This window comes from Perissodus microlepis, chromosome 13 (assembly GCF_051167445.1).
Source record: "Perissodus microlepis isolate ML-2025 ecotype Zambia chromosome 13, ASM5116744v1, whole genome shotgun sequence".
Classification (NCBI taxonomy): Eukaryota; Metazoa; Chordata; class Actinopteri; order Cichliformes; family Cichlidae; genus Perissodus; species Perissodus microlepis.
The window spans coordinates 14863552-14875411 of record NC_140473.1 but is presented as its reverse complement, the minus strand read 5'-3'; the positions used below and the strand labels follow the sequence as shown (position 1 = coordinate 14875411).

Below are 11860 nucleotides of genomic sequence, written 5' to 3'. Positions count from 1 at the left end.
CCGGTCTGCGTGCACCTCTGATTCATTACTTTTCATTCTGAAACGAGTCTGGGCAGGGAGTAGACCTCCAAGATGGCGGCGCGGTGGGGAACAGGCGAGGAGACTTTAACAGCGTGCAATATGGACTTTTTTCCTTTGGATACACTAGACGAGGTAACGAAAATGTTTTATTCTTTATTTCCTGGCATCTGGGTCCACTGTTAGTAGTGTTTGGGTGACTTTTGGGGGGCAGAGTGCTCATCTGTACGGGATGTACTGTGCACGAGAAAGTGACACGTGGATGCAACTGTAGCATAACAACTATAACTCACTGAAAAGGCGCATCTTATTTAGTGATTGTTGCAGCTTTATGACTCCGTGGTCTCATGTTTGGATAAATAATGCTCGTTGGTTAAATTTGCTTGCATTCACGGACGTTTGGTAACGCTAGCTGGTGGGTCAGTGTAGCTTGGCTGGCCGGCTGGCTAAGTGAACGAGGCAGGTTTTCTCTGACATAAAGCCAACAAGCGGTTAAATATCATCGTGACAGTTGTGCAGTGTTATCAGTAGTTGGCCTGATATTGCCTCCAGTTGTGTAGATGATATCAATATTACGCTTTTAATCTCATTTGCTGCAGTTTTTACCCGATAGTCTTGCTCTTCATCCACAGATACACACGTGGCAATAAAAATCGCATTAACCCTGCCCGATTATTTTAGTCCTTCAACTTAATACAATATAGTGTATATATAATAACCACTGAAATAAGTGTTTTGTAAACAGAGTTATTTGCTCGACAGTTGATCTGATGCTTTTTTAATTTAGCTGTGTAGTTTACATGCTTTGCGCTATCATTGTGCAGTAAAGTGTCAACAGCTCAGGGATGATGATGATGCTGTTTTATATTTAACATTGTACGTACTCATACTCACACTGGCACTGCTGTTATATGCAAGTTTTCATTCAAACTTAACTCTGTGTACACATGTGGTTCAGTTGGGGATCACATATTGGATTCCTCCACACATGCGCACGAGAGACAGTCAAATTAAAGCTCACAAGCCGTTCCCTCGGAGTCCGCGAACTGTGGTTTTGTTAACACGTTGACGTGTTAATTTGTGCATTAAAGTGAAGATTTTTGCTTTTTAGTCGCATGAATTTAAGCCAGCAGTGGAAGAAGAGCTGAAGGCCCTGCTTCTGGTTTGTTGTAGTGCAACACGTGGGTTTGGGTAGCCTGTCGTTGGACGGGGTGAGGCGAGGATCAAACATGTCTGCACGCTGTGTGCATGTGTAGATAGAAACACGTGGGGTTCTGTTAGACCACTGCATGGCGACATTAAGTTAATTTTGTCGGTTATGTTTCCAGTGACAGGAGGGCCCGTTTGTAGAAGTTATTGCCATGTTTATGGTTCTGGAAGATTACCCGAAGATTAGTTTTACGCCAAGTCAGCCAACATCATATCAAAGCACATGCTAATACGTTTTACACTGGTCAAACTTGTCTTGGTATTCACAGAGCATGCTACTAGTATGTGCATAATTTAAGTAATGATTCAGGGTTTTTTCTTTTCTTTTGTTTTTTTTTATTTATTTTTTTATTCATACATTTATATTAATTGTAAAGCAGATCCAGTTGTGTTTATGTACAGAATAGCCTCTGCTATTTTGTTTTTCCTCCTTTATGCAAGTTGGAATTAAAAACATGTGCCCTCCTTTGCCCGCTGAGGTTTCCTTTTCAGGCTCTTGTTTATAAATGCCTCACTTGAGCCACGGCCATGAAATTGAATGAATGAATGAGATTTGTTGACCTGTTTCTCTGTTTACCTTTTGTGCACACTGTTCTTTATGTGGTTTTTTGAAATGACACAAGTCCACTCGTGATGGTGAGGCAGCCCAGTGGTCCATTAGTGACACTGCAATGGTGCCTCGCCTTGAAAGGTTTGGAGGAATGTGGAAGTTCTTTTTTTCACTTGTGCATATATGGGTTTGTTTCTTTCTTTCTTTTTAAAGCAACAGTTGGTTATTGACATTTGTTTGCTCTCCCCCTCTTTAGACTGATGAGCTGAGCTCCGGAGAAACTCTGGAGGCCCTTCAAAGCTGCTTAAATCTGTCCTTCTTTGAGGACACACCGACAATAGAGGCAAGACTAACTTCACATTGTGTAGCATTACGTTTTCATCAACTTCAAGGAGTTATACAATATTGTAAGCTCTGTATATTACACTACCTAATGTCCCAGACTCTGACCTAATTGTTTGTTTTGATCCTTTATATAGTCTAAAGTCCTAGATGATGACAACGAAGCCACGCTGCTAACAGCCTTGACGGAGATTCTTGACAATGTAGAAGAAGAGAACCTGTCTCCGTTTGACATACTGCCTGACTCAGACCTGCTGTCAGGTCAAAGGGGCAGGGAACAGTCTCCGGTTAGTGCCCAGCAGTTGTACATGTGTCTGAAATTATCTCTGCTCTCAACATTCCCCAATCTGATCTTTGAGCACAGGACAGAGTGGAACGCTCTGCTAACCTCTGTTATTCTGAACATACCTGTTTGCTAGTTTGTTAAAGTTAACATCAGTATTTTTTTCTTGTTCACTCTCTAGCTCAGGAAATTACTGGGTTTATCACGTTCCCCTACAGAGAAAGACGCACCATCTAGGCCTTTATCAACTGGAAAGGTAGCGTCTTCCTATTTATAGTAATGTAAATAATCTTGTACTGTAGGCAGATTTTAACCAGATAGTTATGTTCCCATTTATACTCAGAGCCTCCCTAGGATACAGAAAAACTCTATGCAGAGGAGTGATGGGGAGGAAGAGGAAGACGGCTCCCTCACGCTGAGCCCAGTTGGGCCTGACTCATGTCCTGACGCTGACCTGCTAGACTGGGAGGGTCTGTCCTTCCTACATCCTCTTACCTTGGAGCAGACAAATGAAGACGGTGTCTCGATTAGCCTGGGCGACCTGGTCAGGCATATCCAACCCTACTGCTTGTCGGTATGTGTGGAGAATGAGGCAGGGGAACAGATTATGCCCGAAGGCGGCATAGTGCTTGAGGTTGTGGACCGGGGGGAAAATGGAGAACCCATCCTGGCCATCCCAGACATGAATCTATCAGTTAAAGAGCAGCTTTCAGAAAAAGTGCAGAAAGTTTCAGATGAAGCAGAAGACAGTTCGGAGCATATAGTTGTTGATGACGAAGATGATGTAACGGTCAACGAGGCACCCATGAAAATCACATCCCCAGAAATAACAGGAGTGTGTTTAGATGTAAAAGATGAGAAGACCGTTAAGAGCCAAATGGAAGAAATTAAAGAGAAAAGTCCATCCAGGAGGAAAAAGAAATGCAAGAAACAGTCTCATCCTTATCCTGTGGAAGGAAGAGTCCTTCGGAGTGGCACCGTAAGAAATGCAGCACAGGAACTGCCCAAAGAGCCCAAAAGAAAATCTGTCAAAGAAGAAAAGAAACAAAAACTCCCAAAAGTTCCTCCTGCCTCAACCCAAGTTCCATCGCTGGTAAAACCTAAAGAAAAAGAGCTATGCCAAACTGAAACTCAACCTCAGACCTCCACTACAGCAGTAATGAGTGAAGTGACTGTGCAACAAACTAAAGTTAAATCTCTGTCCTCTAGACAGGACACAGTGCTGTTAAGTGCTAAACCTGGGAAGAGTGAAGACAGCTATTCACCCACAACAATGAGTTCTCAGGATCCCAGTGAAGCTTCACAACAGCCAGTCCAAGCCCCCACCGAGCTCGGGAATGTATTAGCAGCTCCCCCTGTTTCCCTCTCTCCGGTGTCTTCAGAGATCCCGACAGCTGCTCCCATCTCTGTGACTCCCGAGGTGATGCCGAGTGCTAGTGAGGCCGTCCCTCCCGTGGCTCCGGCAGTCCCAGAGCCCAAACCCAAAGCACTTAGTTTAGAGGAGTATAGACAGCTTAGACAACAGAAAAGGCCTGCTCCAGTGGAAAAGCAACGCAACAATAGCACCAAGTGGCCTAGCCTCCCAGAGCTTCCCAAAGAGCTTCCCCCTATTCCCTGCCTGCCTGACCCAAGCCCCAAGGATCCTCGACGTCCCATCACCCAGCCGGCAAAAAAGGAGGTGGAGGAGGTCAAACCTGCGTGGCAACCAAGAGGACCATGTGCACCACCGACCCCCGAGGCACTGCTGGCTCCACCTGCCTACATGGTTGCCCCTTCCAGCAAGGTTTCAGCTGCTACTTCAGTTCCTAAACCCCAACAAACATCCGAACCGCCCAGTCTGCCTCAGAAAAATCCTGTTCTGGTCCCTAATGTAGTTAAAGATTCAGCCATGCCCCAAAACATCACTACTCAGCCTGCAGCACCTAATGTGCCTAAAAACTTTGGGGCTCCTAACACTCAGCTCGCATCTTCAGTAGATGGGAAATGTTCTCCTGCTCTTTCAGGAGGGATGGCTGGAGTAGATGGAGTCCCCATCTCTCAGCCCGTATCTCCTAAGTGTGAAGAGCGCACCAAGACCACTCTTAAAACCACTACAGATGAAATAAAACCCACTGCTGCTACCGGATCTCTTCCCAGTGTCCCCCAGAAGACTACTGTGGTTTCCCAGAAAGTGCCTGAGGTCACTGCTCTCACTTCCTTAAATAACACCATTGCATCTGATAGAAAGTCCTCCAAATCCACAGCTGATGGTACCCAGCTGTGTTGCACTCCAGCTGCTAGTCTCTCGGACTCCCAGAGTCTAAAAACAAAACCAGTTGTTGCTGAAACTAAAGAAACACCCACAACACCAGTGGAAGCCCAAAGAGCAAAGAGCTCCACACAGGAGCTGATTGAAGCATTCACAAGTGAAATAGGTGAGCTTAAAGTTAAACTTGTGTTTTAAAAGCTTTAGTTTGTTTTTAGGAATAGAAACATTCTCATACCTTCTCTTCTTTCCGTTTTTGTTTTTAAGTATTATCTTTCTTTGACAAGAGTAATTCACTGATATGCTATAAACTGTTGTCAGTGCCACAGCTTTGCTGACTTGAACTCACTGTACTTAATCTGCTCCAGTGGCAGGCTGATGTGCAGGAATCCAATATTATAAATTATAAATTGTCTACTGTTAGAAAGCAGGAAAATGCACAGTGTCACTTTAAAAGCTCTTCAGGACTGTTACGTACAATAATCTGTTTCCTGGCTGTCGCGTTTTCAGCTGAGCCTTTGTCCTCTGTGTCCAGTCTATTCTCTGTACCGCTGTAGTTCTGCTCAGTTTGAGTGTTACTGTGAAAAGAGCTTTTGTGTACTGCATTATAGTACATGTAATAGTTTAAGGGGGGCTTTTTTGCCCACTTAAAGTGCCATGTTTTTTTGGCCTCTGCTTAACTACAGTTCTAAATAATGCTTAAAGTAGGCTTCAGTTCAATCTTTCACACTCTGATTTTTACAATGAGCAGTTTTAACTCCTGAATCGTCAAGGTCACTCTCCCTTTAAGCCAGCTTTCTTCTGATTGGCTGCTTCTTGTAAACAACAGCTTTGAACAGCAGGTGGGTGGAGCTTCTGTGCTCACACCCCAGGTGGAGATGGCCATATTAATGATGTCCACTATCAGTGAATTCATTCAGAGCCACGAGTAGAACAAAGTGTCTGAAGCCTGATCATTTGGGTTTACTTACACATGTTGACGTTATTAAACTGTTTGAGCATCCACTATTGCTGGCAGTATATCTATGAGAGAAAATAAAGAAAAGCTCAGCACTTTGCCTTTAAATGAGCATCATTCTGTTATAATCACATAATGACCTTTATTTACAGGTATTGAAGCTGCTGATCTGACCAGTTTACTGGAGCAGTTTGAGGAAACCCAAGGTAATTAATAATGCTTCAGTTTTCTCTGTATCCACTCCATCTCAGAGGTTTCGTTTGAACGTTTTGCACACTCGGTTTTATTTTACTTCCTTGAATTATAATTAGATGGGTGTTTAGGCCAGTAGCTCCGTGTGTCACATAGTGAAGTACCAAGCTAAATGTGGTCAGAGGATCAGTTTTCCTGGTTTTGTAACGGTGCAATATAGTGTGCAAGCTTGCAGCCCCATCTTTGGTTAGCAGTAGTGGATTAGTGGGTAGGAGTTGTCATTGACTTCAGGAGATGTTGAAAGTCTGCCTTAGGCAGACTTTCAACATCTCCTGAAGCTGTGTGCTTAACAGGGGTTCATGCATGAACTTTCCTTTTGTTTGCAAATCACATACAAGAACTGCCTTGTAGTTGGTCTGTTACTATGGTAAATGGATGAATTCCAAGCTTGTGTGTTTCTGATCAAGCCGTTTGTTTAAATTCAAAGATAGTGGGGCATCTCTGTTTTTAACTGTAACATTCCCCTTTAAGAGAGATGGATGCTGCAGGGGCCAGAGAAGCTGCTCTGTGCACTTGTCTGCTCAGCTACTGGAATTCTGCCCCGTCTGCAAATCCATTTAACTCGAGCCCTTCTGTCTTTGTTTGGGCGGATGTACAAGGCCTGACTTATGTCAAGTGTTTGGGTTTTTTTTTTTTTTTAATGCGCTTTATGTAGCTGCTGACTATTTCCAGTCCTATGGAAAATAAACCCTGTACTAAAAACATTTCCACTGAGAGTTTTTAACCTCACTTTGTGCACTGATGCACTAACTTTTCTATTCCTTCCCCCTTCAGCCAAAGAGGAGCAATGTGTGTCGGAGGTCTCTGGTAGAGCAGCAGCTGTAGGAAACTCGAGGTGAGTTACCCTACAGCCCTGACGCTGCTCTGTGTGAGTGAGTAACTGTCTGTGAGAGTGAAAACCGTTTGATTTGTGTGACAGATTGCGTATGTGAGGAGGTGGTCCAAGTCCACCTCATGCCAAGACCTACCGCAAATCCTGCCAGTGCCTGGCAGCACTAAGGGCCATCTCGGGCTGGGCTGAAGACCAGCCGAGGTTTGACCTATGCTGTTTACCGCTGATATACTAACATACGCCTGTGCTTGCTCGGCAGTGTCGAACTGGTTCCAGAGAAGTCTGTTGTGGAACGTGTAAAAGCTAGTGACATCTCAAGCACTGCAGGTAAATGAGCATTTTGACCTGATTAATTTAGAGATGTTTTGTCTGCTCAAATGCTTCATTTATGTCAGTGTACACAGAAGTCTGAAGTACTCATGATATTTCCCTCTGCTTCAGCTCTGACACCTCCAGCCACTCCTCCTCATCAAATGTGGAAACCCCTGGCAGCTGTGGCACTGCTTGGGAAGAGCAAAGCCTCCGAAGCCTCCAAGTCGAGCCCCTCCAAAGTTATCCAGATAGAAGCTCGGCCTCTGCCCTCAGTCAGGCCACGTAGCAAACCCACGCTCGCTGCTGCCACTGTAGCCCCCGATTTGGCGTGCATGGATCATGACTATTGCCTTCCCAACAAAGGCACTCCCACTGCAGAGCCAGGCAAGCGTTGGAATATTAAACAGCAGTCCTTTATCACCATTAAACCCATCAGGCAACATACTCCAACCACTACACAAACAACCCCAGCTGCCCTGGCATCATCTCTCCAATCTACCATAAATCAGGCGGTTTTAACCAAAACTCAAGTTTGTCCAGTGAAGCCCCTGGAGCCCAAGGCAAATAGGTTGGACGAAAGCTCTGTTATGGAGACTCCAGATGCTTCTCCTACTCGGCCGGAGACTGAATTGAAGGAAAGGAGCCCGAGGAGAGGTCCGTTGGGAAGGTCGTACCGTCGCCATGCTGCTTCTCACACACCCAGCCCCGGATGTAGTCCTGAAGAGAGGACCAGAGGCCGGTCTAGAAAAAGATCACATCATTCTCCCAGTCCAATGTCCAGCTGTTCAGAGTCAGACTCCGATTCTTCTAGATCTCGGTCTAGATCACACTCTCCAACAAAGAAAAGGTTTGTCCCTTTGCAAAACATGTGTTTGATTCAGATGCATTAAACCTCTTCACTGATGTGTAATGATTTCCCTTTTCCTTCTTTTTGATTTTTAGGTATCGTCACCAGAGCAGTTCCAGCTCCTCATCCCGTTCCTCCTATCGGCCTTCTGTGTCCCGCTCTCCTCCCAGAAGGAGAAGGTATTCCTATTCTTCTTCTCGTTCTGGCTCTTGGAGTCGCTCCAGGTCACGATCTCGGTCCCCTCAAAGACGGGATCAGTGGAGTAAAGGCAGACAATTGTACAGGTACAGTACTGTGACTTCTCTTGGTAGCTGTTTCATTTGTGCCCTACATATACTTTGAGAAACCTTGAAATGACGAGTAAAGGCTTCATCTTTTCTTCTTCAGTCCCTCATATCGGCCCAGCTATGGTCATGCTCCAAAGCCAAATGCGGAAGAGGTGAAGAGACGCAAGGAGAAAGCCATTGTAAGTTAATTATTCTATGTATAATTAAGTGAAAGGATTCCAGTAGTTATGATGTAAAACTGATGGACTCTCTTCCAGGAGGAGCGCCGCGTTGTTTACGTTGGTAAAATCCGGGGAACGATGACCCAAAAAGAACTAAAAGAGCGCTTCTCCTATTTTGGCGAGATTGAAGAATGTACCCTGCACTTTAGAGACCATGGGTAAGTAAGCTCCTCTTATTATACATGCAAACATCTTACTTCACCCCTTTTTCTTAGCATAGAGCTTTTGGGAAGGTTTTATAAATGAGAAAGTTGCACTGTCTTTGAACCTTCTTGGTCTTCTCTATGACCTCTTAGGCCAAGCTACAGTGCTAAAGCAAATTCAGGCTTGTTCATAACTGGAGCTTCCTGGCATCACCACCAGGTGGCTCTTTTAAAAGCAAGTTACATCTTGAAGCTATGTGCGAGTCCCGTTGCTGCCCTCTCTGCTCAAACTAAAAATGAGGAGGAGTTAAACTTTTGGTCATCTGCCACAGGGACAACTACGGCTTTGTGACTTATTACAACACCAGGGATGCTTTCACAGCGATTGAGAATGGAAGTAAACTGCGCAAGCCTGACGAGTTGCCGTTTGATCTCTGTTTCGGTGGAAGGAGACAGTTCTGCCAGAGCAACTATGCTGACTTAGGTATGCTTTTAAATTTCCAGATGCAAAAAAAGTTTCTGCGTAACTCTGATTTTTTTTTTCCTCTTCTTATTTTTAATGCAATTCCGTCTCTATAATCATTTCAGATTCGAGTAGAGAGTACGAGCCAACGCCTGCAAAAGGCAAGTATCATGCACTAGACTTCGACACTTTACTGAGGCAGGCCCAGCAGAATCAGAAGAGGTAACAGGAGGCCTGCAGCAGATATTTACCTCAGAGCTGACAATGGCTCCTCACCTGCAACACTGTTTACAGTTTAGCTGTTGCATTAGGGATTTGTTTTTTGTTCTTTTTGTAATGTTGTTTCTGCAAGCTAACACCTTCTATTGAAGTGAAGATTTATAATGAAAAAAGCAAAAGGAGGCAAAAAAATTGAATAAATGGAATAAATACAACAATAATTTTTTAAAAAGTTTATTTAAATGTACAATTGAACTTGAATTGTATGGAGAGGGAATTGTTTTTAAAAGGGTGGAATAAGTAGAATGGCGCTCCCTAATTATTGGGAGGAGGATGTATTACATTGTAATGTATTACAGACCTCAATAAAAGAGAAAAAAAAAGAAAAATACAAACAGTTTTCTTCTCTTTTTTTTTTCTCACTGTTTTTAATTAAATTTTAATTTATAATTTGTCTGTGATGTAATTGTTAATTTCATGGAATATGTGATGGTTCAGACTTGGTGCTTTGGTTTCAGGGTCCGAGTGAATTCATCACTTCAAGTTTTGTAATTCTGAAGAAGAAAAGAGTTGAGTACAATAGCAGTGGCTCATTTCTGCTAAGCGTCCCAGTGGGCTGGTATAAATAATAATGGATTGCATTAATATAGCGCTTTTTGGGGCCCTCAAAGCGCTGTACAATTCCACTATTCATTCACTCTCACATTCACACACTGGTGGAGGCAAGCTACAGTTGTAGCCACAGCTGCCCTGGGGCAGACTGACAGAAGCGAGGCTGCCATATCGCGCCATCGGCCCCTCTGGCCATCACCAGTAGGCGGTACGTGAAGTGTCTTGCCCAACGACACAACGACCGAGACGGTTCGAGCCGGGGCTCGAACCGGCAACTTTCCGGTTACAAGACGAACTGGCAACTCTTTGAGCCACGATCTAAATGAAAGAACCCCAGAACTGTTCAGCTAAATGTGCTTATTAATGTCATTGGTTAAACTTGAGATTTAACCAGCATTTCCTGCTGTGGTAATCATTGTGTTTTCTAAAAAGGTGAAATTCTCTCCCTGTCATAGCTTTCTGCACTACTCCAATGAAAAAGAGCCATGTTTAATATTAGGTGTCACACTGCCACAAGCCTGTTGCATGGATTTTGTCATATTTTTAATGTGTGTGTTGCAAAGTTTTCCATTCAGTTACATTTTTAGGTCACTTTATACCATAAGTTAAAGATCTTACTGTATTGGGGAGAGAACCCAAACAATTTAATGAGTCTGCACTGTCACGAAGTGCTGTGACAGTGCATCACAGCAAGGGCTACAGCATACTAAGCCTACGGCACCCTAACCTGATCCAGCCCAAACTGTAAGCTTTATCAAAAACAAAGGTTTTAAGCCACATTTAAAGGGTACAGAGGGTGTCTGCCTCCTAAATCTGAACTGGGAGCTGATTCCACTGGAGAGGGGCCTGATAGCTAAATATGAAAGCTTGTTTCCACCACTGAAACAAAACATAATACTTTGAACCCCATCCATAATTCCAAATTTCAACTAACTTACTTCAAATATCAAGTTATTTTCTCAGAGAACGGAGTAAGTCGAACTATTGCGATAACCTGAAATCTTGACTACGGATGGAAATTTTTCTTCAGTGGTGGAAATGAGCTTCCATAGCTGAAAGCTGTGCCTCCTGTTCTACTTTTAGAAACTCCAGGAACCACATATAGGCCTGCAGCCTGAGAGCAAAGTGCTTTATTAGGATAATATGGCACTAAGGTCTTCAAGATATGCATTTAACTACTGCAGAGACTCCACCCATCCTACATCCACCTGTTTGACCACTGCCCTCAGGGAGATGCTACAGGTCCAGCCAAACCAGGACTAACACACTCTGGAACAGTTTTTTCCACAAGCCATCAGCTGTACTGAACACACACATCAGCACCTCTCACACATAAACACCACCACCACACAAGACAAGTGCAATACCTCAAAGCAACCTTGCACATCTGTATAAAGCTTTAATATGTGTGTAGTTGGCATTTTTAGATTTGTTTATTGTTAGCTACTCTTTATGCAATTCTTTCATTAACTTTTCCTGGCTAGCATCACTGACTGTGTAAAAAAAACATGTACAAATCTATTAGTTGACCTAATCTTTGGACTCACCCCCTGGATATTGTAAAAACTCGCAACCCTGTTTTGTAGTCATTGTAGTAAAGCACGCTGTGTACTGTGCAAAAGTATAACTGGATTATCTTGACGATTTGGAACAAAGCATGCGCATTTTGCTGACACAGATCATAAACAGATGAGCTGCACCTCCCCTCTGTTTGAAAGTGGTGTTGGAGCTTAGCTGCATTCCTAATATGGGCTGGAATTTCAAGATATTACACAGCCGGCGAGATGTTCAACGCAGTCGACCAACAGAGCGAATAATTGCCACCCTCTTGTGTATTTGATAAATACGTGCACACTTTGCATCCCCGCTCATTGATAAATGAGAGAGATTGATGATGTTGTGGGTAATCACGCATAAATCAATCTGTTATTTAGCATCATTATTACTACATATCTGACTACTATTAAGTGTATTGCGTAAAAAAACGGATGTCGTTATAATTTTGATGTACATTTTGCCCACAACTGGTTACAAAGGAGGCTAATTCTATCATGCAGTGAGCTGAGG

General features: G+C 43.6%; 1 protein-coding gene and 1 non-coding gene across 2 annotated transcripts; both read left to right on the top strand.

Annotated features, from left to right (window-relative positions):
* pprc1 (PPARG related coactivator 1) lies at window positions 1-9586 on the top strand. The gene is made up of 14 exons (XM_084947946.1): window positions 1-153; window positions 2034-2120; window positions 2257-2406; window positions 2584-2658; window positions 2746-4816; window positions 5758-5811; window positions 6632-6692; window positions 6949-7016; window positions 7131-7848; window positions 7944-8132; window positions 8236-8314; window positions 8393-8514; window positions 8832-8983; window positions 9088-9586. Exons 1-14 carry the CDS (start codon window positions 73-75, stop codon window positions 9186-9188), a joined length of 4008 nt encoding a protein of 1335 aa, XP_084804072.1. The 5' UTR covers window positions 1-72; the 3' UTR covers window positions 9189-9586.
* On the top strand, window positions 8608-8747 carry LOC146374893 (small nucleolar RNA SNORA50). The gene has a single exon (XR_014802131.1). It is a non-coding gene; the product is annotated as a small nucleolar RNA SNORA50 (small nucleolar RNA).
* Window positions 9587-11860: the final 2274 nt, after the last annotated feature.